At 36.7% G+C, this 27,453-nt stretch overlaps 1 protein-coding gene across 1 annotated transcript; it reads left to right on the top strand.

Moving 5' to 3' along the window:
- Nucleotides 1-304: 304 nt before the first annotated feature.
- TMEM244 (transmembrane protein 244) lies at nt 305-25,766 on the top strand. Its single transcript, XM_019420638.2, has 6 exons — nt 305-487; nt 15,134-15,219; nt 16,766-16,839; nt 20,318-20,443; nt 21,986-22,030; nt 23,819-25,766. Exons 1-6 carry the CDS (start codon nt 455-457, stop codon nt 23,911-23,913), a joined length of 459 nt encoding a protein of 152 aa, XP_019276183.1. The 5' UTR covers nt 305-454; the 3' UTR covers nt 23,914-25,766.
- The last annotated feature ends 1,687 nt before the right edge of the window (nt 25,767-27,453 follow it).

Below are 27,453 nucleotides of genomic sequence, written 5' to 3' on the forward strand. Positions count from 1 at the left end.
CTCCTGCGGGGGAAAGAGAGAACAGGCCATGCTTCACCACGAATGCCAGTAGCATCCTTCGGAGACAGTCTCAGGACCTCCCAACTGAAAATCCATGTTTCTAATTTAAGTATGAGCCCATAATTACTCATACAGCCAGGGAGAGTTTCAAATCCCTGCCCATTTGCCGTGCTGTCTAAAAACAATCAACTCATCTTTCAAACTCGACCAAACTACAAATGGAATGAGAGCTCGGTCGTCTAATAAGGTTGTTCATCCCGGAGCTCAGCAGCTTACGTGTGGCTCACAGATGGCTTCTGTCTCATTCTGTGTAATCCAATCATCCTGCACTACTGTGTCTCACACTTAGTCTTCAGGAGTAATTGGGAAGCTCGCAGCGACAATTGTCTCTCCTTCCAGATGTTGTCAATAGAAAGAGAGTGTCTGTCACCACCTCTCTGACTAGGATGTGTCCATGGCTCTCCAGACCAGAGTTGCTGCAAGCAAGGTAAAGAGGAATGACTTCTTCGCATTGGCTTTCAGTTACTGCCTAGCACGGGTGTAAGCAAATATGTTCTATAAATGGCCTCTCTGTCAGCAGGCAACTTGTTTCACTTTTGGCTGGGAACTATGCAGAAAACATTCTGCGGCAATGCTTGCGTCCTGTGGTAATGGTGGCAATCTAGAGACACCCTTGCCCAAGAGAAGATTCTAAAACATTCAGAGAATGGTTGTTGAGGAGAGACCGTTTCACCTTCTAGTATTAACCCCTGCACCTCTGCTATCGGTTTCTGAAATCATGACAGTTTGGCCTTACTCTGTTTTTGGCAGGGGATGGCTTTCATTTTTCCCACTTCTAAAAGATGTGCAAGATTTTAAAGGAAAAGTATTGAAACATTTTAAGCTGTAGGTTTGTTAGTTTCTTTTTCCCTTGAGGCTAGTGTTAATAGTTGTGTTTTATTTCAGTATAAAAATACCCCTTTAAAAAAATCAAAGCACCTAAAACAAGGAAATATGCAAAGCCTCAAAGCAGCTGTGTAAATTCACACAGGCTTTGGGCCTATAAAGATCTAGCCTTAAGGGAATGACACTCTGGAAAGTCAGATTTTTACTTAAAAATTAAATTATGTTTTATGAATTAGTGCTACATTCATTTTAGTAAAATATCAGCACTGTGTGTATTTCCTCAAGCTTTTTCTGCTCACTGCCATCATCACAACATACATCATCAGTTAGAAATGTTAAGTATGGCAACAGCTAAGAAAAATTTTCTAGGTCAGTGAAAATATTATCTCAGGGAAAATATTTTTTTAAAACTTATTTTTAAGAGCATTTCAAACTATTCATAATTTATATATAGTTTGGGGATTGAACAAGCAATAATAACTTTTACTGGAGAGAAAAAAATTAAAAGGTAATATCCTTTTCCTTAAGTAGCTTACATAAAGAATGGGGACTCTATATTTAGTCTGGGCTTACACACACACACACACACACACACACACACACACACACACAGTCCTTCCAGGGTAAATATTCAGGTAATTGCTACAGGTCTTCCTTTTTTATAATCCCAGAGCTTTAGGTGTTAGAATCCCAGCTATAGAACATTAGGCCAACAGTGAATACATTCAAAATAGGTGAGTTGTTGAAAATCTGGTCTCATGATACATGCCTGTAAGTTATGAGTTAACTTTCCTCAAGTCCTTGTTCATTGTCAATATCATCATCACAGGAACTATTCAAATGCTCATAAATTAATACTAATGGCAAAAGTGACCTTTATCCAAAGAGAATTTCAAGACTTAACAAACATTTATTGAGTGTATGCAATGTGCCAGCCATTGGGCTAATTAAATCCCCCCGTCTCTATACTTTAAATGAGAGAAAAGCTGACTCAAGGGAAAGAGCCATGGCCAAAGGCCATTTAATTAATTTGGTGTCTGGGGAACTAGCACAGGAACTGGGAAGAAAGCCCAGGTATGAGGACTGCTAAATTGTTGTTCAGAATACAATGTATTGTTATTCAGAACTCCGGTAGGATACACATTTCATAACTACACTGAACTAATGTAAAGTTACAATTGTAAAACAAACACTGAATTTAAAAATCTCAGGGACACACCACATTCCTGTGTGTGGTTATTGACATGACCTAGAGAATTTCATCCATGCAGACACTTTCAGAGGGAACCACTATCTGAAGGCAGGACTGTGCTCCGTGGTACTATAGGCTAGAGAGATGTATTTCATGATTGCTCTGGAATTGCCCAAAGAACTAAGAAGTAAGCTTTCATGTGGGGAGTAATAGGGCAAGGTATTATCTGTGGAGCACATATAGTACTTAATGCTAGGAGTTTTACACGTGTTCTGAATACAAAACCCCTATGAGATTTTACCTATATTTTATAGATGAGTAAAACCAAACACAGAGTAATTGGCCAATGTCATAGCCTTGCCAGTGAGAAACTGGAAAAGAAACCCTAGTGTCTCTCACCCTGAAGCCTACATGTTTTACGAATAGACTATGGTTCATACTGAAGTGAAATTTTGTTATTATTTTTACTGCTCTTCACTCATTATTATTCAAAATATATTTATTGCATACTTACCACAAACTAAGCAATAGCTTTGTGGCTGGAGAATTAAACATGATTAAATCCGTGTCTCTCTCCTGGAAAGTCTGGAGAAAAGGGAACCTCTATAAATAAGTATGCTACAAACAATGTGATCAGATCTGTAAGACATATACACAAGGCTATGGATGCAGAAGAAATAAGAAAGGATTGATTCTGTCCTACAGTAGGAGATGGAGTGGTAATAATGATACTTGAGCTAGACCTTGAAGAATACACATATATTTTCTCTGTAGTCAAGAGTAAAGCTCTTCTAGTTAATGGGAGCATTCTGCTTTGTAAAATCACATAAGGGCTCCCAGTTTTCAGAGAATAAATAGAGCAAGTTATTATAAACGGACTAGACCCAGAATTCCCATAGGGGACTTCTATACTCCAAAGATCATACATTCCTAATGCTACTTAAGATATTTCTGAGTAGAGGAAAAAAAAGAAAAGCCACAGATATTTTTATGAAGTAATAATTACATTGTCATCTAAACCTTATAAAGATAGCAAAAGAAATAAACTACAGCTCAATCTTACTTATGGAAATAAAAGTGAAAAGCAAAATAACATACATTAAGACCAAATAATATTTATTCTGAAAATGTGAGGGTGGTTCAATATTGGGTAATCTACTAACATTATTTATCTTGTTTATAAAACTAAGTAGGAAATTGTAGAATCATCTTCATAGATGCTGCAATGGCCTTTGACAAAAGTTAACAATGATTCCTGATTAAAACATTGAATAAAATAGGAAGTGATTATTTCTTTAGTGATAATATATAACAACATACACACAAACACAAACATTGCAATCCTAAATCCAGTATATTTCTTTCTTTTAAAAAATTTTTTAAACATTTATTCATTTTTGAGAGACAGAGCATGAGTAAGGGAGGGGCAGAGAGAGAGAGGGAGACACAGAATCTGAAGCAAGCCCGAACTCATGGACTGCGAGATCATGACCTGAGCTGAAGTCATGTGCTTAACAGAATGAGCCACCCAGGCACCCCCAAGCCCGTATATTTCTTGATAGAGAATGTTAGAAGCATTCACAATAAGGCCAAGAACAAGGCAAGTATACTCACCAACTCCACCATTATTTGAAAATAAATTAGAGGTACTAGCCAATGCAATCAGACTACAATAAATAATGAAGCCATAAGAATTGGAGTAGAAGAGGGGCGCCTGGGTGGCTCAGTCGGTTAAGCGTATGACTTCAGCTCAGGTCATGTTCTCACGGTCCGTGAGTTCGAGCCCCACGTCAGGCTCTGTGCTGACAGCTCAGAGACTGAAGCCTGTTTCAGATTCTGTGTCTCCCTCTCTCTGACCCTCCCCCATTCATGCTCTGTCTCTCTCTGTCTCAAAAATAAATAAAGGTTAAAAAAAAAAATTAAAAAAAAAAGAATTGGAGTAGAAGAAGTGAAACTATATTTACAGGTGATATTATTGTGTATTTGGGCAATCCAAGAGAATCAATAAAAACACTAACATAATTTTAAAAAAAAGATTCTGGGGGCCCCTGGGTGGCTCAGTTGGTTGGGCCAATGACTTCGGCTCAGGTCATGATCTTGCAGTTTGTGAGTTCGAGCCCTGCATCGCGCTCTGTGCTGACAGCTCGGAGCCTGGAGCCTACTTCGGATTCTGTGTCTCCCCCTCTCTCTGCCCCTACCCTGCTCACACTCTGTGTCTCTCTGTCTCTCAATAATAAATAAGTGTTTAAAAAAGAAAAGATTCTGTAAAGTGATAGAATGTTAAATTAAAAATAAAACCCAGAAATCTTTATGTACAGAAACAATACCAGTTAGATGGTACCATAAGATAAATCTTTGGTAACATTAGTAGCAAAAGCAGGATTATTTTAAGAATAAATTTCGGGGTGCCCAGGTGGCTCAGTCGCTTAGGCGTCCAACTTCGGCTCAGGTCGTGATCTCGTGGCTCGTGAGTTCGAGTCCCGCGTCAGGCTCTGTGCTGACCGCTCAGAGTCTAGAGCCTGCTTCAGATTCTATGTCTCTGTCTCTCTCTCTCTGCCCCTCCCCTGCTCATGCTCTGTCTCTCCTGTCTGTCAAAAATAAATAAACATTAAAAAAATAAATAAATTTAAAAGGGGCACTTGGGTGGCTCAGTCAGTTAAGCATCTGATGTTGGCTCAGGTCACAATCTCACGGTTGGTGAGTTTGAGCCCCTTGTCAGGCTCTGTGCTGACAGCTCGGAGCCTGGAGCCCACTTCAGATTCTGTGTCTTCCTCTCTCTCTGCTTCTTCCCCGTTCATGCTCTGTCTCTTTCTCTCTCTCAAAAATAAAATAGACATTGCAACAGGAAGTGTGTAAAATGTGTTATGAGGAAAAATTAAAATACTTTTGAAAGATACAAAAGCAAATTTGAATGAATTTGGAAATTTTTTTGTTCTGGTTTTTGGATAGCAGGAGTAAACATCATTATAAAGCCATCATTTATTCCCATCTTAATAATAAATTTAATATTATCCCAATAAAAATAACATAAAGTTGTTTTATAGAGCTATTTAAGTAGATTTTGAAGTTTATTTAGAAACAAACATAAAACATAGTAATGAGACCTCTAACAAAGAACAATGAGGGGTGCCTATATTAAAACATACTATAAAGCTTCTATAATTAAAACAGTGTTACATTTATCTATGAATAGACAGAAAGACAGGGAAGTCAATGGAAGTGAATAGAAAGCTCACAAATAGACAAAAATGCATATAGAAATATAGTATAAAAAAGGCGAGTGTCTCACTGGCATGTCAGGCTGTGACAGAAAGCAAGGATGCATGAAGAAAATGATGACAATATGTAAAAAGAACACAGGAGGTATAGTGTAGGTGCTCAAATCGGTCAAATTTGGGACAATTTTAGCATCAACAAGAATCATGATTATTAATGTGTTGTAACATATGGAAAATAAAAAACACTACAAGTTACCAAAAATAGATTAATAAATGATATATACATAAGTTCAAGGTAAGAAGGGAGATCTCTAGGGGCACCTGGATGGCTCAGTTGGTTAGGTGTCTGACTTCGGCTCAGGTCATGATCCCAGGGTTTGTGAGTTCAAGCCCCACGTGGGGTTCTGTGCTGACAGCTCAGAGACTAGAGCCTGCTTCCAATTCTGTGTCTCCCTCTCTCTCCCCCGGTTTGTGCTCTGTCTCTCTCTCTCTCTCAAATATAAATAAACATTTAAAAAAATGTTTAAAAAGAAGGGAGAGCTCTATGAAAGAATGTGCACTAATATGTAGAAGAAAAAATAAAATGAGAAAATTACTATTTTACAACACCAATGTAAGTAATTGATTCAGACAAGGTATATCGCTGGATGCTAAAGCCAATAAATACAAAGTTTTAGGGGAACAGAACATTCACATAATCTCAAGCATCACTCCACAGATTACTTATTAGTGATAAAGGATAAAGACTACAATTAAAACAGAGACATCAGCAGGCATCATCTTTACCAAGTGATCAAACTGATGAGACAGAAATGTGTCTCCTCATGAGGTACAATGGAAATATACAATATTACATATGTAGAATTCTTCCCCAAAGATTCTAATCAGAAGGAAACCATCAGACCAATCTAGGGTATGGCACGGAAGAAGTATGACAACCAAATGTAATGTGAAAATGTATTTATTTGTTTGTTTTTAATCGTTCATTTATTTATTTTGAGAGAGAGAGAGAGAGCAAGTGTGCGTGGATATGCAAGCAGGGGAGTGCAGAGAGAGAGAGAGAGAGAGAGAGAGAGAGAGAAAATCCCAAGCAGACTCCATACTCAGCATGGAGCCGGACACGAGACTTGATCTTATGATCATGAGATCATACCCTGAGCTGAAATCAAGAATTGGACACTTAACCGACCAAGCCACCCAGGTGCCCCTAGAATGTGAAAATTTAATTGATTCTAAGTTTTGGGGACAACTGGAGAAATTTGAATATGAATTCTGTATAAATAATATTGTGTATCCATTAAACTTTCTAGTGTATGATAATAATTGTGTAATTATATAGGAAATGTCCTTACTGTTTTGAGAGTTCAGGGAAAAAAATACCTAAATTCACTGACAATTTTGTTTCCACTTTCTGTGCTTGAGAAATATGTTACAATTTTCACATTGCCTTTTTACGGTTTACCTGCTTGACTTTTTCTTGCAAAGGCTGTAGTTAAATTTTAAGTCATTTAAATGGGGCAAAACCTAACATAAAAAGATCTCTTTTGAAAGTATATATTTTATGTAAAATACAAAATATTCTGGTATAATGTAGTGTGAGATACATGTGCATAGATTAAGCTTAATCTACACTCCAGTAGCTGCTGGTTAGCATCTGGAGTATCCTTGTCAGGAGTATACAGTTGAAAAGATTCTCAGGCAGTTGAAAAGCTAGAGACATTGTCAATGAGCATAAGAAAGAAATTATAGTTTTTTACTGATGAAATGAGTATTGTTCAAAATAGGCAAAATTGAACAGGCCTCACTATCCTTACATGAATGAGATATCAGAATCTGGGAAGGTGAACCACCTGAATACCATCACAGAAGCACCCAAGATCTAGAGCCCATATTCTTGTGTTGCCCCCCGTCTCACAACTCTACCCGCACCCCACCACACCCCCAACACACACACACTTCATGAAGAAATCTGTCAACTGATCTGGCCAAGATGGCTGACCCTGCCTTGAGGATATCATTGTGACATCGTCAGAGTAAACCTGGCAAACACAAAGTATTTGTCAAAGTGCTGGGAGACAGAGAGTGCAAACTCCCTATGTTTTCAAAAACAGGTTGTATAAATGTTTTGGTGTTTGTCTGCTAATACATTTTTGTATATTTGGCGTGGGGTTAAGAATGACTATGGTTCTAGCATATGACATAGAAACCTGGTCTTTTCTCTTTCATTAGAAATATATAAAATACAGAAAAAGTAGAAGGAAATGGCATGATTTTAGCATCTAAAGACAAACACTCTTAAGACATTTATGTTTCCTATCAGATTTATAGTTTTTAGATACTGCATTAAGGGTATGGGAGAGAGATAGAAAGCCCCCACTTACTTCTCGTCTCTGGAAACTACAGGGGTTGACAAAAAGAACCTACAGCTCTGGATAGCAGTTTAACTTACATTTGTGAGAATAATGGATTGTGGGTGATTTCACTTTTTTTGTGCTTCATGCTTTTATGTTTTCCAAAATTTCCTCAATGACGATTCAGTTCACAGATTTGTGTATACTTTTATCTTTTGTACTGAATACTTTGGGGACTGAATTAATGACTGTGCATTATTTTAATAAAAGCTGGAATTTAGAAAATCAAAGAGGCAACTGGGGTCCTAGAGTATTTTAGACCCTTTTGAACTTTAGAAATTGGAGAAGAAAGAGTGGAGACCTGAACTGACCAAAAACTGTTAACCACTACCTGAAAACAGGAGAATCTGTCTCATCTTCTCCCACCTCCTGGAACCACCCTCATCCTCATAACCTACGCTATCATATTAGTTTTAATAGAGACAAGTATCTGAACTTGTTTTCTACATGTTTGTCTTACAAACAGTCTTAGTTTAACAGCAGCAAATAAGCCAGAAGCCTTCTCTTTCTGAGAAGTATTCTGGATACTGACCCTTACCTCAACCCTATTTGTGGGGTGACTTTTACATAGGTCACCATGCTTTGTGTGAGGCGAATTCTATCATTAGACATCCCTGGCGCTTTAGAAAAGTTCATTTGACTGAAAGACAGCCACCTATGGTCCAGTCAGCTGTCTACTAGCCCCTGTTAATAGCACTGTATCCACCCTGGAGGCCATATACCAGGTAGTGACTGGTTTATCTAACCAGGTTCTCTTTTTGTGTGTGAGAGAGTTCATTAATTGGGAGAAGACTTGAAAGAAGAAACAAAGAGAGAAACAGAGACCAGAAGAGGTTAGTCATCACGTGGAAGATTGTCTCAGTGTTGTTGGGTCTCCAGTGCCACCGTGTACTTAACTATTGAGTTGTGGCTCCTGAATGGTGGCTAAACAGCTAAATAGCTGCTGAGTCCATTTTCTAATTGATTCAGACATTATTCCAATAATCATCATTATGAAGCTTTTCTGTTCCCTTCAACTAGAGAAAGAGCCTAATGGACATATTGAAGTTTGAGATACAATTTAGAGTACTAATTCTACAAATAATATTTTTTTATCACTTGTAGCATCTGCCATTGCTGTAGATATGATGACTAGGTTGATGGTTTCTTTAGTTCTTATGAAGGGGATGGGGACACTATCTGCCCCATAGGATTTTATGTGCTCATAGTTAGACTTGAAAATATCCTTCAAGATCAGAGATTCTTAACCAGGGATCCATGCATGGATTTTAGCAGTTCTGTGAAAACCCTGAAATTGCAAACAATGCCTTGTGTATTTGTGAGTATATCTATTTTTCTGCATAGTCCATACTTCGCATTAGACATTCAACAAAATAATGAGCCCCTAAGGGTTAAAAACACCATTGTTTTATTTTACACATAAAAACATTACTCAGAGTAACTTGCCTACAATCATACAAGATGTGATAGCTAGAAACTAGGTCTCTCTCTTTCATTACAAATTTATAAAATACAGAAAAAAAGGGGGAGAAATCACCAATGATTGCACCATGTAAAGACAGACACCTTTAAGAGTTTTCTATTTCCTACCAGAATTTAGGTTCAGATCACACTTTTGAAAACTACATACTGATTTATTGCTTCCTATTACACTTGTACTAAATTCTACTCACACCAGCAGTCTAGAACAATGTCTTTTATGTTCACCAGAACAAGTAACTCTTCTAAAGATATATATATATGTGTGTGTTACATATATACGTATATATATATATACACATATATACGTATATATGTAACACACATATATACACATATATATGTATATATATCTTGCCTATAGGAGAACAATGGTATCTTACTGTTGTTTTAGTGTGCATTTCTTTATTATGAGTGAAGTAAAAGATTATATTTGTTCATTCTAGTTGGAAATCTGTCTCTCATCCACCTTGTCCATTTTGCTCAGGAATCCAGTTTTCCCAGCTGTCCATCCAATTCCCATTTAGACATTCTACCTGAGGAGGAAACGATAGGAGAAACCTACCTTCTGTTTATCACATGCACTTGTTCCTGTGTCCTCAGTAGATCTTTGCATTGCAATCATCTGAGAGGTTTGTTAAAATGCAGATACCCAGGCTCTACCCAATATCTAGAGAATCTTAATATCTAGATATGGAGTATGGGGATTTTGCACTCTTCACATGCAAACACTTGGTATTTCTTAAGAATAATAAAATTTGAATAGCATTTAAAGGGCATGTGGGCTGACACTGAATATGAAGAGTGTGGACCATTATGATTCTCATTAACAACAGCCCTCTATCATTGTGAATCCTGGGTTATCTCCCTTCTGAGGTAGTCTTGCCCTCATAATCAGAACTGCAAAGTTTATGTTTTGACTTGGAGTTAATAAACTTGATATAAAATTGCAACTTTTCCACTGATCACCTTTGTGCATATCACTTCATTTCTCCCAACCTCTGTTTCTTCATTTGAAAAGAGGTGATTACAATCTTAGCTCAATTATAGTGCTTATTTTGAAGTATGAGATAATCTTTACAGGTATACTTTAAACGGTTGTGTAAATATTAGATATATTTACTTGTTCTAATTGTTTACTGTGTGATACTTTTGTTTGTCTCACTTCCTTTGTCATCCCAGGAAGTCTGAAATAGCTTTGGGCACAGTGTCAACAGTCAATAACTATCTGGTGACTGATTATTATCTTATCGTTCAGCGAAGATTACTTTTATACGAGGTGGTGTTCCATGTGGCCTGGGCTCTGATCTGTCATAATGGTTACTCCTTAACACATGTGCAGGTTGAAAATCAGCCATGATTCTCTCACTCCTAAAACTGTAATGAGTGAGTCAACTCATATTCACTGAGAGCCCACCTGTGGCAGGAACCAGGCCAGCCACTGTGAATACCTTAGTGAGCATAAAGGACGTGTCCCAGTCCTCCTCTAGATAAAATGGGGTGTCATAGAACAGTTAGACCCCATATCTTTTAGCCAATTGCTTGAAGAAATACCACAAAATATGTGGAAGTTATCCTTCTGGGGCTGTTATGAAATGGTACGAGAAAATTCAAAAGATGAATGAAGACTAGGATGAAAGGTGGCTACTGACTCCAGAAGGATGGAATGAATATGAACTTTTCCTTTTTGAATTATGCCCAGAGTTAGAAGGTGGAGGAAGGACGGTAAAAGTATCCTCCAGACTGAGAAGGCACTTTGAGACTGCCAAACGAAGCAAGCCACTCCATACCATTTTCACAGAGTTTTACTCAGGGCAACTTACTGACCGTGGGGATCAGGTGAGTAATGATCCACACGCTATGCAGCCAAGTCCAGACCTTAACCCACAGATTTTGTAGAGGAAAGGGTATAGTTATCTAAAGTGGGCAGATCCAACAAGTCTTCCCGCATTCTGGTCAGAGCATACATTAACCTCCAAGGCGCCTGGAACACATAGCCCCAGGGGAGGGCACCAACAAGATGCAGGACCAAAGATGGAGTCAGTATTGTTCACACTCCTGCACCCAGTCAAACCAGTTTGGAAACTGGAAAGAAGGTTGAATGAGTTATGTAGCTGGAGCACTCAGTCTGCACTAAAACTCTGAGATCTCAGAGACACAACCTGCATATAGTAGTTCTGGTTTGGGGGATTCTGAAACCTCAAACTAAAAGAATTTTATTCCTTTCTAGAAGGTATAGTCGTTCCTTAATTTCAACGCATTAAGAAAGGCTTTGTTGTTTAGGGCAGTAGAAGGAAAACTGGCATCACAATGCTTTTCATCAAAAAAGATGATTGTGAAGGTCACGTTTAGCAGACGGTTTTTTTGAAAGCAACTTATAAAGTATTTGCCGTATCCTAAATTTGCACATGTTCCAGACTTGTGCAGATATATTCTACTCTCAAAATAGTCCTGCAATTATGCACAAATAAAACAACATGGGAGCTTTTTAATAAAGAAATTGCATTTATAATGATCTTGTATTTGCATATGATAAACCTCTAATCATTATAACACTGTGAAATATTAACAATAATGCTTTAACATCATCAAATATCCAGTCAAGTTCAAATAGCCAAATGTCATAAATGTCATATTTTTTTCACACTCTATTTGGTTCAGGATCCAAATATGTTTTTTTAAAGAGTAGTAAAGGGGCACCTGGGGGCTAAGTTGGTTAAGTGTCCGACTTCTGCTCAGGTCATGATCTCGTAGTTCATGAGTTCGAGCCCCTCGTCAGGCTCTGTGCTGACAGCTTAGAGCCTGGAACCTGCTTCAGCTTCTGTGTCTCCTTCTCTCCTTCTGCCCCTTCTCCACTAGTGCTCTGCCTCTCTCTCTCTCCCAAAAATAAATAAACATTAAAAAAATAAACTAACTAAATAAAAATTATTTAAATTTTAATATCAACATAGAAATAATAGTTTTGTGTTTGTATATTAGTATAGGGACCATATATTATTTTCTTTAATTTTTTAAAAATGTTTTATTTATTTTTGAGACAGATGGAGACAGAACATGAGCAGGGGAGGGGCAGAGAGAGAGGGAGACACAGAATCCAAAGCAGACTCCAGGCTCTGAGCTGTCATCACAGAGCCCTACACGGAGCTCGAGCTCACAAACCGCGAGATCATGACCTGAGCCAAAGCCGGATGCTCAACCGACCGAGCCACCCAGGTGCCCCAGGGACCATATGTTATTTATCTTATTTTGGATAGAATTGAAACAAAGCGATCATCTAGAAATATTTCAACTAGAGGCTATTAATGCTCAAATTAAAAGACAAACAACTTGATATTAATATATAGAATAAAGAGTAAAACAAACCCAAAGACACATGACCCTTAAGAAAATTATAAGGCTGCAGAAGCATCAATGTTGTTGCCTACCACATCAGCAGATTCTTACCTCAACATTTGGGAAAGAATCCAACCAACTTAAATGTGGACACATTATTTGGACCTTCGACTCAGGCAAAGTTTTCACATGTTCTCATAACCGCTAAATAATCTCTACAAATGAGGGCTTTTTACTACTTCCATATTGATTCTACCACTTGGAAGACACTACTAGCTGCCTACATTGTAGCAGACCCCACTCCCCTTTTTCCTTCTTTGTTAATAATTGCTAATAATTTTTATTTTATTACAGCAGTAGGTGCCAATCCCCAGAGGCAAAGTCTCAGTGTTCTAAACCTACCATGGTAAACCCCTTTACTCTTTGCCTGTGCTCGTTCAGGAAGTGACCACATGACCCCAAGTGGTGGTTAATGAGAGAGACATAATGGGACATCTGATGGGGGTTTCTAGAAAATATTTTTATTCCCTAATAAAATAAAGAATAAAGAGAGCTATGAGAAGAAGGTCTCATCCTTTTCATTATTCCCTTATAAAGGATTGTGTCAGCTTACATGAAACCACAAAGCCATGCAGGTCTTAAAGAAAATTGAGGTGCTAAGGGTACAAACTTGCAGCTAATCATGAGTCCTAGAACTCTAATGCACAGAACAGAGAGTATAGACAACAGTAGTGTATTACAATCACCAACTTGCTGACAGACTAGATCTTAAATGTTCCAACCACAAAAAAGAAATGATAATTATGTGACATGATGAAATGCTAACTATAGCTGCAATGCCACTTATAGTACAATATACAAATGTATCAAATCAACATGTTGTACAACTTAAATTTACAAATGTACCAAATATATTTCAGTTAAAAATAATAAAATCCAAAAATAAATGAATAAATAAAAGAATGGGGATAGGAGGAGATTAAGGACCATGAGGGAGGGGAGATTAGGTAACAAGGAGTGGGCGATACTGAAGAGCAAAAAGGGAGGAGAATGATGGGCAGAGGGAGAAGAGACTTGGGCTAGGGGAAGTTGACAGGGAAAGAGTAGGGGGGAAATGCTAGGCATGGTATGAGTGTGGGCGGGCAGAGGGCATGGGACCCTGAAGGTGCTAGAACGCTTAAGTACTGATTTCTTGTGGTTCTCTTAGGCCAGACAATCCACCCATTTGTAGGTAGTTGAAAGAAGGAAATTCTTGGTAAGCCCATAAAGTTGGTCCAGTTAGCAAATTGGTTGTAGTGTGCTGGGTGCTCTCTTCTCTTCTTGTCTCTAGCAGAGGGCTCCTCTGTGCCCAGGCCAATTAAAAGATTTGGTAGATTTGGTGAATTGGTGATTCAGAGAATATGAATAATGCTCAAGTATTATACAAGTTGACCAAACAAGAAGACTTTTAAAAAGATTCAAAAGGGAAAAAGATAAACTAGAAAATTTCCATGTGAAATGCTGACATTTTTATTATATTCACAAGAATATATTTCAAAAGATTAATAGGGAGGTTCAGACATTTTCAATTGTTTATTGGCTTTTTAAATGTTTATTCATGTGAACTGCCTATTTATATTCTTTGTCCATTTTTCTCTTGGTTTGTTTGTCTTTTTTTTAAATTTGTGTGTGTTTATGTATTATGGGTATCATTTTTTTGCTCTTAATATATATTGCAGATATTTTCTTCCATTTTATTTCTTGGCATTTAAGCCTTTAGTCCATTTCCAGTTTATTTTGGTGTCTGGTACGAGACTGGGATCTAATGGGATTTTTCTGTCTAGAAGTTAGACAATTTTCACAACACTGTTGAATAATCCATCTGGTCCCCATTAATCTGCAATGCTTCCTTGGTAAGTCTCATATGTGGTAGAGGCCATTTCAGGCCCCTCTCTGGTGTTTAGTCAATTGCTCTGTAAATTCTTGCACACAGGCTTAATTATTATTGTGCGATTATGTACTTTTTTGTTCACACTTTTCAAATTTTCTTAGCTGTTCTCATATTTTGACTATTATGATAGCTGAGATTTAAAATCATTTTGTCAGGGGCTTCTGGGTGGCTCAATCGGTTAAGCCTCCGACTTCAGCTCAGGTCATGATCTCACGGCTTATAAGTTTAAGCCCCGCATGGGGCTCTGTGCTGACAGCTCAGAGCCTGGAGCCTGCTTCGGATTCTGTGTCTCCCTCAATCTCTGCCCCTCCTCCGCTCTCGCTCTCTCTCTCTCTCTCTCTCTCAAAAATAAACATTAAAAAATTAAAAAAATAAAATCATTTTGTCAAATGAAACTATGAATGTTGGCATGAAGGAAGTATGTTATGGTAGATGGAAGGTAAATGCTATGGATTTTTTTGTACTGCATTAATCCTTGGGGCAAATGTGGACCATGTCAGCCTTTCCAGTCCGAAAAACTTTCATTGTGGACTTTGAAGTCCTTCCCACCCATGGGTCTCCAAGCAAAACAAAGGTAGCCAACACTATCTAGTGGTCATTCATCGTCTTTTGTTTGTCAGACTCGTTACCGACAACCGTGTGAAAAAGCCCAGGCTCTTGGACCTCACGCCTCTGTTCTCCGCAGGTTGTTTTGCAGAATCTCCTTATATGTGTCATTCTCTTCTACACTGTGTACTACGCGGTTCTGGGCATGTGCTGCATGATGCTCAAGTAAGTAGTGCGTTTCCTTCGAACAGAATGAAAAAGCTGAGATTGAATATGAAAGGAGTTTATATTTAATTCTTGACATGTCTTTATGGAAGAGAGGATACAACTTAAATATGGTGTATTTTCATGCCATTCTTAAGCAAAAATAAGCAAATGTGCCGTCTTCCAAAATGATCAAAGCACAATCTTGAAATGATGTGGATAGATAGGGCCAGACAGGACTGTCCCCCTTACTTCTTTGGAAGATGGTCATGGAAAGAAAATGAAGCTATTACTCCCTGGGCTGGTATTGAATCAGAGCAGTTTGAATGAGAAGGGAATTTAGAGATAATCTACATCAAATTTAAATATTCTGATATATACTGAAATATCTCTTGGACTCAAGTCAGGAGACCTAAATTCTGGCCCAGGTTCTTACTAACTTTCTGAAACATCTTAACTAAGCCATAGAACTTCTCTTATTTTAATTGTCTTCATTTGTCAAGTGGAAGTAATTGATCAAAAGAAGGTTATTATGAGGACAAAGTGAAACGTGTATTTTTAATGCTATTTCTATGTAAGTGGGAGGCAATTTTTTCAGGTAATTTTTTTAGTCTCGCTGTGATTTAATTTTGTCTCTACAGATTTAGGTTGCCAATACATTGACTGCCTTGAAATACATTACGTAGATTGACAAATAATTTCTAAGAAGCTGAGTGTTTATACAATTTAATTTTATTGTGCAAGCAAGGAGTTAGGACCCTTTGATTTCAATATGCAAATGAGTACCCAAAAATAATTATACCAACTTCTGCAATGGGAATAATGCTATTCAGCACGCTTGCAGGCAAACCCACCGAGGAAGCATCTGCTGCTCTAACAGGGTCTCAGCTGTTGCTGGGACTGGAGATGGTGAGGCCATGCCTGGAGCAGGCAGGAGCTGAGAATCTTTAGGGCTCTCTGAGCCTCATTTCAAGGATTTGTAGTTAATGTGAGTCAGAGGACAGGAATTTTAAGTTCTTGGGCCTTAAAGCTCCAGGAGGCGGCTAACTGATTGACCAGCTGCACACAACTACAAACAGGCACAGTAGACGGGGTATATTTATAGACTCCAATTTTACAACAGGAAGAGGTCTCAGAGATTAACCTTTTCAGTTTACAGATGAGACACTGACGTTTGGCTCCAAATGGAACTGACTTGCCCAGATTCACAGTTTCACAGCACCATCAGGATTAGAACCCGGGTCTTGTTTGTTTCCATGCCTATGCTTTTGACACAGAATTAGATTCTCCTCCCATATTTGATGTCAAAGACCGCCAAGATTACAGCGAAGACCCAAAATACATTGAAGTCCACTTGGTGGACAAAGTGGACTTAATTGGACAAATAAGACAATATGGATAAAAAGATTATTTGGTTGCCATGCAGGTCAGCCAGCTTCTAAATGTCCCACACATGGTAAAGCTAATGCATTATGTTGTATGTGAAGAGCGATATTCAAGGCCTTGATGTACGAAGCTGTGAACTGCCTCCTCCAGGGTAAACTATTTTCATTTGTAACATCTTCAGGGTGTATGAGTTGGATGTCCTGGCACCATTTGATTTCAAAACGAACCCCTCATGGCTCAACACAAATTATAAAGGTAATTCGTTTTAATTTCCAATCTTTGTCAATTAGTGAATCAAATGCCTCCAAAAATCAAAAATAGTTGTTGTTTCATAAAAATTTATAAAATATCAGGCTTTCCTCTCAGCCATCTGTATCTTATATCTGACTTAAGAAATTAATGTAGAAAAAATGCAATCACAAATTTTAAAGTGGCTATTCCTTAAAGATGGGATAGGATGGAATGGTGGAATAATTGAAAAGAATTACTATATGAATTTCTATTTGGTAATTTTATAGGTAAATTTTTTGTGCATTAAATATTTTTCAAAGGAAAGGAAGAATGATTTAATATGTTGATGTAAAAATGCTCATGAGATGTGGCATGGAAAATGAAGACAATAGTGTTTGTGTAGTGTAATTATTCATTTTTGTAGAACAGAGTAAAATACATGGTGTCAGTGGTAAGAAATCTGGAGAATTATGCAACAAACTGTTATCTCCCAGCTGGGATGACAGAGGACTTTCATTTTCTGCTTTGTACATTTCTGCTTAGTTTGATTTTTCTTCCCAAGATAGGAAAAAAAAGGGGGGGGGATGATATGAAAGAGTATACTAAGGAAAAATTTATCTTTTTAAATTAATCATTTTTGCTGAAAAAGTAATTATTAATTAATACCTGCTATACTCGTCACCCGTATATATGTTAATAATAACAGCTATTTATATTGAATATATGTCGAACATACTTATTTGGTGGGTATTCAAGGTAAGTTTGTCTCATCTTTAGAAAAAGAAGATTTTAATGTTATTTCCATTATAAAATAATACACATAAATTAATGAAAGCTTATAAAATACCTACAAGTAGCAAGGAGAAAAACAGAAATTCAATCACAAACTTACATTCAAAATATAATCATTCTTAACATTCTGCTAAATTTCTTCTTACTTTTTTTTTTTTAAGTGAATTGTGGATTCTTTAAACATTACAATTCTTTAGAAAACCACTGGACGTGGTTTGTTTGGAACAAATATGCAAATATACAAAAATTGCCTGAAGCCAAAGAAACCCGATTTTGAATATGACTTGTACAGGAAACTTGGTCAGTTAAAATTACTGCATTCAAGAAGAAAAGCTTTAGAACAACTTCCTCAAATGGGTAACCTTGTTTGGTGCTATTATGGATTCAAGTTTGGATAGACAAAGAATAAGTTAGGAAAAAGAGGCTTTCATTCTAATGAGACACAAGAGGTCTAACATTCTATTTTAACCTTCTCTTTATGCACTTCCCTATTGAACACAGAATTCACTTGTTTTCTGTCAAAACTGTCCACAGTTGATATCGTCACAGTAAAGAGTTAAGTAGGGGCTGTGTATGTGTTTTGGGGAGGGGATTTAAAACTCAACCGTTACTATTTAATTCTTGCCTTTGGGTCAGTCAATGAAAGATAGGAATGACACAGCTTATTGGAAAGGCTGTGTTTTTACATAGCTGAGATTAGTGAAAATCCCCAGGATGCCTGGCACAGTTTATATCGCTCTTTCCCCTCACAAAACACTAACATTTGTACAAAGATATCAATAAAACCTTAGCCTATTAGATCTTTAATTTTGGGCTTGGGGAGATAACTACCATAACTCTTCAAAGTTGTTACTTTGAGAATTTAGACTAATCTCAGAGATAAAGTGTAAGAGTAATCTCAGAGCCTTGGGCATGTATCTAGGGTCAAGTTTCTTGTCTGTTTCAATGATTTTGTCACCCAGGAGAGTCGGTTTAGCAAGGACACTGGAAAGTTTAAGTCTAGTTAAAACATTTTGATTACTAATAGCTTTCCTTTACATAGCAGAGAATAGGTTGCAAATTGCTTTCATTTTAAGTTAACATCCTCCCAACATTTTTTTTTTTTTTGAGGTAGATAAGATAGCACTCCATTTCCCAATTATAGAGAAAGACTGACCCAGAGGTTAAAATTGTGCTCAAGGTTTTATAACTCCTAAGCTATGAGGCAAGACTGTCACATTGGTATCCTGACTTTAAATTGTGTACTGCTTCTTTTACACCATGCTTTCTTTCATTTCATAAACAAAGCATAAGCCTTTTTTTTATCAACATATGCAAATATAGCTTGTTCAAGACAAAAATCAATGTCTCCAAGCAGCTGCAAGTTAACCTATAAAATCTGTAAATGCTGATAACGGAGGCATCTCTATTTCCCTATAATAATCTGGGGGCTCTGTGAGCCACTGACAGAGGCAGCTGTGGAAATGTGGTAGCAAGACGTGGAGTCACTATGACACAGCAATGCACTTCCTTCCACAACCTTGATTGTAGGGAATAGGACATACTGAACTGAACCTCATTCCCGTGTGATAAAAAGGAGCTGGTGTGAATTCTCCATTCAACTTCTGAAACCTGTTAAGTTAAATTAAATAAAATCAAAGAGGAATAAGCGGAAGGCCTTTAAAAAGGATGGCAATTGGGACTTGCTTACTTGGTTGGTGTTTTGCTTGCCCATGAAACAATCACTGGCTCGTTGGTTAATAAATGACTTCTGCACGATAGCATATCATGTGATTATTTAACCCTTTGTTTTGAAAAATAGAGAGTTTGCCTGTCTGGATTCATTGATCCCTGAATTATAAGAATGTATAATCAATTGCTGTGTTTTGTTTTGTCTTGTTTTGTTTTCAAAAATAGAAAGGTAATTTTTATGGAAAGTGATACCATTGCAAAGGGACTTTGACATGTGTCACGTATATTTGTCACATGCATTTGATGGATCTCTCCTTTGAAACCACTTTAAAGATCCATACCAAAGACAAAAGGCAAAGGTTGACCCTTCACACATTCAAGGCTCTTAGAGATTTGTGGTCCTGACCTATAAATAATGAGCTCTTTATACATGTTCAGGGAAAGCACTCCAAGACAATTGGGTGGATTTAGAAGAGTGCCTCCATCCACATGAGCCATTTATGAGGCTTCCTTTCATCCATGGTTATCAGTTATGTGTCCCAAATGACTATCTGGGCATGCCATTTTATTATAAAGACACAAAGGAATTCATTTCCAAGTTAGGCAATGATTGGTACCAAAGAAATGTTATAAATCAATGAACTCTTATGTTTCTTTTTTTCATTTCCTAAAACTGAGAACTGAATTTCTCATTAGTTTCTAATATATCTTAAATGGAGATTCGCAATCCAACTGTAGATCAGCAGGTATTGATTCCATTGTAACCTTCCTTTATTGTATTTTACCTTTTAAAATGGTAAGCACAAAGAAGTACAAAAGAGATACTGTTATTTTTCTATTAAGTCTGAGGATTATTAAGAAATAGAATATGTTAACAAGTTCTTATCCAAAGTTGAGGATTGTTAAAAGATGGGATATTTTAAAAATTCTTGCCAAAATGTCTTCACAGACATTGTTGTAATGGTCCTATTACTAACTGTGTTTCAGAGTTGTTAGTTTCTCTAGTTCCAAATAATTATATTCTCCGTTCCATTTGCAGTCCTTTTAATCTCAACACAGGTTACCTACTTGGTGTGTGGATTGCTTTTTGTTCTGGTTGTAGAAGAATGGGTCTGGGATTATGCTATTTCAGTAACCATTCTTCATGTTGCCATCACTTCAACTGGTAAGCAAGATAAAATAAAGGAAACAAAGTATGTTAAATCTGATGTTGTACCTAAATTGATTCATAAGAGTAGAACTTTGTTATATGCATATTGCCCTCTGATGGCTAACTAATAAAACTGGTTAGAGTTCTTTATTCCTTCCCACACTACTCCTCCCCACCAAGTTCTCTTACCACTTCCTGGGGAAGATTTTGATTGGCTACACCTTCTAATTCAAAATGGTACTGAAATGTAGAGAGATGTGTCCTATTCTCCTCTCATATTCAACTTGCCAACAACTTGTACAGGCTTTGCCTCTGTTTGGAATACTTTTGCTCCAAAACCCTCCCTTGAGGCAGAAATTGACCAAATCCTGGGACCTGGGACCTAAGGAAACTCATACTGGTAGGCTGGCAAACTTCCCAACAGTAGTTAATTTACCAAGAATACTAGGTTCTTAAACTAAAGGGTTTTATTTCTACCTGTGATCTTTGGAGTCAAAAGAAAATGGATTAAATTCCAATCCTACCTTTTTAAGAAGTGTATGGTCTTAAGGAAAGTCACAACATCATTCACATTAGTTGTCTCCTGTGTAGATGGGGGAGACCCAGTGACATGTCAATGAGAGTGAGAAATTTTCTGACTAGTGTCTAAGCATATATTTATTCAGTAAATGACAGTTCAAACATTCTTTCCTCTAGCCATTCAAAATGTACTCTTCTATTGTAACTTTTCTCCCTTCCTGTCTTCCATTGAAAAAAAAATACTAGTCCAGGTATGTGTGGTAATCAACCACAAGTTATAATTCAAAGTTATTATTTATTAGCAACTTAAATCACTCTTATATTTTCAGTGCTGTGGTCTATTAATGGTTTAATCAGTCTCCATCTTAAACAATTTCCAAATGAATTGCTACATCCCAACATCACTATTATTAGAGAATGCTGGTATATCAATATCCTAGTCCCCTGGCACACACCCTCCCTTAGTAACTTTTGGAACCCCTGAACCCCATAACTCAAATTCTCTGTCTTACTTTGGGGACTAAGTTCAAATGGAAGACAGTCATAGGATATTTGCAAAAGGGCTCTGGAGCATAGGGTGGCTCAATCTTCAAGGCTGAGATAGGCAACAGGTTCTAGACCCAGAAAAGTTACAAGTTAATTGTCTGACACATGGCACAAAGAAAGTGCTTAACAAATATTGCTGAGTAGAATTGAGCTCAGAGCGAAGTGGCTCAGAACTCCAGGGTAAGTCAGGTTTTAAGGATGGTCTTAGGATCATCTCTGTTGCATAACACTCGAATCAACTCATAATCAAATCAACAATCAATTCAAAACATCATTCCTAGATGAGGAGTTTCAGGTATCTGATTTCACAAATGACTTTCTAGACTATGAATTAAATACAGCTTTGGGGATACCCAATTTTATGAATGTGGATAAAACTTCTCTTTGTTATGTGGATATGATCTGACCAAACAAGTATTTCTTCGTTGACTAAAAAGAAAAATAACATATATTTTAAAAATGAACAACATCCTTTTTTTCTTTCTTTTGCAGTTATGTTGGAATTCCCCTTGACATCACATTGGTGGGCTGCTTTAGGTATATACATATGACACCATATGTTATACACATGTGTGTATGTATTAGGTACAACATAAATATTTATATATACAGTGGGAGCATCAAAATATTTTTTGTGTGGGTCAGGTAATTGGACCAGAAGACTGCTCAGAGTCTCCATCTTTCTAAAATTACATAGAGTAAAACACTGGATATAGATTTATGACATATTCTTTTGGTTCTCTTTCAATATGAATGACATTGCTGTTTTCATAGTAGCATTATTTCATCTATTTTTTTTCTTCCCACAAATCGAACAACTGAATTAATCAATTGTGTATCTAGTAAGAAAATTAGCCAATTTACAGTGGACTTTTCTAAAGCTTTTCCTTTAGCTTAAGCCATGTATGGACCACAAAAATTTTTACCTTTCCTCTTTTCAGTAAGTTTGGCAATAGTTTTAACTAAATATTGTCATGCTTAATAGTGGAAAATAGAAATGCAGCATTTTACTACATTGTTTTCCCCAAAGCCAAGTTATCTGTTTATAGTATCAGTATTATTTATATTACTCATTAGCTCCCTTCACTAGAATTTAATTTTCCACTTCCCTTACATCTCCATAAGCCTTAGTGTGTACTCTTCTCTAATATTGTTCAGTACATACAGAACACACATGAGAAAGTACTGAAATTTTATTTTGCATGAGGCTTTCAAAAAATGCACATTTTTAATAAATCAGGAAGAAAATCCTGAAAGACATGCTATAATTAGAAATGCTCTTATCTCTCCATGAAAAACAAGAACTTATCTCTTGGATTTTATTCGCAATACCACAAAATTTACTTTATTTAAAGCCCTAGGCATTTCAGTCACATAGCAAATGCCACCTGATGGCAGAGGAAGTCTGTTGGTGAACTGGAATGGCCAACAGAATTGCTAAAATAGTTGGGTCACTATTTCAGTTTTAAGAACTAGGGTTGGTTTACTCAGAGAATGGTGGCCAAATGACGTTTGAGGTAACCTTCTTCTGTTTGCGTTGAGTTAAAAAATTTAGATATAAATGAAATGTGGCTACACAGCTTGGAAATTCTATCTCATGGTCCGCACTAGATGTGTATCTGAGTGAGGAAGTTGTCCAGTCCTGCTGAGCCTCTGATCCCCTAAGGGCTCTCACCTCTGGGAACTTTACCTTTCATGGGAGTTACGCTGTTACCGGCATCCAAGGAATCACAGATTTATGGAAGCCCTATTAGGCTGGATTAATATTAAAACAAGACAAAACAAAACACAAGAATCGCTGGGCCAATGAAATCAGAGCTAAAGGCATTTTCATATAACCGAATAGCGCAGGTAGGTAGACTTCTGTTTTCAAAATCTCTTCTAGGCTAAGAAATATTTTCCAAGTTAGAAGAGAGCATATCTTCCATTTATAATTAGAGAGGAAATACCTTATAAAATATTTTTAAATAACAACAACACAAACAAATGGCAGGTCTGAAGAGCTACAAGAATTGAGAATCGTGAAATCCCTGGCATGTGCTTTGACTTCATTGTCTTTGAATTTCTGAGTTTTAAGAGCTCCTTACTATTAATTTGACACAACCACGCATCTATTCCCTGAAGGAAGTTTTGAATTTCAACAATTTATCAGCACAGAATATATACCTACTGTCTCTTAGCTGAATCTATAAACTACCCTTTTTCAAATGCTATGTCAGTTTCAGGAACATTATTTTAGTCATGACAATTGTTCTTATTCATAATCTCACCAATGAATTATTCATTATTGGTAGTTAACCAAAACTTCCCTTTCATTACTTGCAGGATCCGGCTTAATTTCAATGATATGTGGAGGCCAGGCTTTCGCATACTGTTTGTTCAAAGACAACTTTATCTATCCAGATCTGGATGAGTTTTAACAAAACAGCTGAATTAATTCGCCTCAGACTTTCTGTATTATTACATACATTGTGTCAGAGCTAAATTGTAGTTTTTTGGTTCACACCTTATATTCAAGGTTGAATGTATTCTAGATACTTTATAACTATGAAAAGAAAAGGAGAAGTTAATGGAGAGCAGAAGAATACTAGTAAGGTATTCATGAGCAGAATGTTGCAAATCCATAAAATGCAGTATTTTACCAAAGAGTGTTCCATAGGACACTAGTTTCAAAATATGTTAATAGTGCCATGCAAGGGAAAAAAGTTGCATGTTTAAGTATATTTGTAGAATCTTGGGTTTATGTAAAATATGTTTATTTTAGGACTTCTCAGAATCTTTAACATACTATTGAGAACAAGACGTGTCTAAGTAGTAGTATACATTATGCACTGTTTCTCAGACATATTTGATTAGGGACACACTTTATTTCTGAGACACAGAGAGAGAGACAGAGCACAAGTGGGGGAGGGGGAGAGAAAGAGGGAGACACAGAATCTGAAGCAGGCTCCAGGCTCTGAGCTGTCAGCACAGAGCCCAATGGGGGGCTTGAGCCCATGAACCGTGAGATCATGACCTGAGCCGAAGTTGGAGGCTTAACTGACTGAGTCACCCAGGCACCCTGGGGACACACTAGAAAATGCTGATGTATCGTGTGGGTGTGGAAATTATAGAAGAGAGTGGAGTTAAAACTACTACAAATCCCTATAAGCTGAATTAAATTCTATTACTGTCCCACAGTATTTGTTTTTGTGATAGAGCATTTCTTGTAAAATTATTGCCTTTTAAAAAATATCGGTGTCCATTTCTTTCCTTAGACTATGTTCTTTTAATATAGTGCTCCTCAAAATTTTGTATGCATTTGAATCACCTGGAAATCTTATCACAATGCAGATTTTGGTTTGGAAGGGCTGCAATGGAGCCTAAAATTCTGTATTTCTAACAATTCTGAGAAATGTTGGTTCATGGGCCACAGTTTGAATAGTAAGGTACAAGTGGTTGGGACCAGATATTTTTAGAGGTTATATAGCTCTGTACTGCCAGTCCTATGTTGTTGTTTTTTTATATCATTGTTATGCAATGTTTGTTGAATTGGATTAATACTGAGACTACTTAAATTTATATAATTGTCTTAAATATTTACCACTTTTAAATGTAGATTAAAGTCTCTTTTGATATAAAATAAGTGCATACCATGGTTACAGCTAAAATATAAATATAGGGAAAAGGATAGGAAAGTAACATATACCACTTCCCCTCCATCCACGTATTCCCACACACAAACATTTTGGGCAACAATTAGAAACTAAGTTAAACCAGCTCTAGAATTGTTTCCTAGATGACTCTTTTTTACTCTAAAAATCTAATTCTTCCATAAAGGTTTGCATTTAACCACTAAGAAATGTCATGCTAATTATCTGTATTCATACATACACAAAAACTACACTGTGTTGATCTGTTACTGGTTAGATAATTCAAGCTTCTCATGCACATACAAGCACAAAAGTATTCCTACTTTCTTCCTTGCTTCTTTCTCACATTTACTTATTTCCACGAACTTTTGCCTTCCATCCTTTATTCTCAATCTTTCCATTAATTTCCTCCAAAATATTTAGTCATGGAATTAGCAAAATATGTAATTCATCTAAATCAGTCAAAGGATTATGAATTCCAATTATTAATAAAGATTTTTCTTTCACCTTTAAAGGAAGGCAGCATAAGGTAGCTATGAACAGGGCAGCATTATGATCTTTGATTCTCCAAATAAAACCCTACTGAAGCACCCAGAAAAGAGTGTATGGTTATATATATAACAAAACTCAATCCTGCTCTATGCAATATACAAATCTCAAACAAACTGTGAATTACTAATGACAAAGTCTGCCCCTATAGAAACTCACACATGGAAGAAATTTACAGAAACATTAAAGCTGCCTAAATAAATTTGATAATTAAAAAAAGATTTGGTTGATTAAGTACTTTTTAATATATTGAGAATTAAGTTACACTAGTAAATTAGAGTAACAATCTCTCCAGACTCAGACGACCATAATATCTTATCATTCTGTAGTGTAGCTTAATTAGCATGTTTATTTCTAGGATTAGGAATCCATCTGCTCAGGTAATTACTATTGTGTGAATCCTCTTTATTTTTTTTCTCCTGATCACAAGAATAATCTGTGATTTTCTTCTCTTACTCATTAAAATGATTCTCATTATCTATTTGATGACACCACTTGACACACAAAAATTAAAAATACAATTACAGTACATATTTTAGCTTAAAATATTATATATCAGATATATCAACTAAATAGTTACTTTAACTTTTATTGCTTTGAATTGCATATAAACTGAAAGACCAAGAATTGTGCCCACTTAATGTACTTTTCCAGTGTCCCTTACAGAATCATAAGAAGATGGAACCCTATTCAGTATTTGGATGCATATTTTTTCAGGCAGGACTGAAATTATGTACACATTTAAAAAAAAAAAACACTAATATTTTTACGTCATGACCTTTCCATAAATGGCCTTTATTTATTTTTTTCAGGTTTTGTTTTTGTTTTGTTTTTTTTTTGAGAGCAAAAGCGTGAGCGTGGGTGGGGCAGAGGGAGAAGGAGAGAGACAATCTTAAGCAGTCTCCACACCCAGCATAGAGCCCTACATGGGGCTCAATCTCACAAACTGTGAGATCATGCCCTGAGCCGAAATCAAGTGTCCAACTGAGCCACCCAGGAGGCCCTCCATAAATGTCCTCTTAAGTTATTATACCATTGTGACATAATGCAAATCAATTTGCATATTCCTTTAATAATGTTTTACTTAAAATAATTTTTTTCCCAAATGAATGAACAATATCTTTACTTTTACTGACAATGATCTCAAAAAAAAAATTATATATATATATATATATATATATATATATATATATAGACTACTTTCATAGCTCTAGTGTAAAGATTAGACACCTATATAAAATTTAATGGGCTTTATTAAGCCAATGTACCACAGTTGCTGAATTGATCATTTCAAAAGCTGTTTGGTATCACTGTAACATTTTAGGGATTATTCTACAGAAATGTGAACAAATAGGAGTGCCTTGGGTGGCTTAGTCGGTTAAGTGTCTGACTTCAGCTCAGGTCATGATCTCTCGGTTCGTGAGTTTGAGCCCCACATCGGGCTCTGTGCTGACAGCTCAGAGCCTGGAGCCTGCTTCGGATTCTGTGGCTCCCTCTCTCTCTCTCTCTGCCCCTCCCCCACTCATGCTCTGTCTCTTTCTGTCTCAAAAATAAATAAATGTTAAAAAAAAAAGAACTTTTTTTTAAAAAAAGAAAGAAATGTGAACATATACACTATGAGATAGAGAATTTTATGGCAAACATCCTGAGGAAAAACAAAGGCATTTCCTAAAGCTGTTGTTCCATAAACTTCAGAAACCTGAATGCTAGGTAAATAAATCTATAACAACAGCATCTGTAGATATAATTGTGGTAAAAATCTCTGAAAAGGGAGGGAAT

Source organism: Panthera pardus, unplaced genomic scaffold (assembly GCF_024362965.1).
Source record: "Panthera pardus isolate Hobbes unplaced genomic scaffold, ASM2436296v1 HiC_scaffold_17, whole genome shotgun sequence".
Lineage (NCBI taxonomy): Eukaryota > Metazoa > Chordata > Mammalia > Carnivora > Felidae > Panthera > Panthera pardus.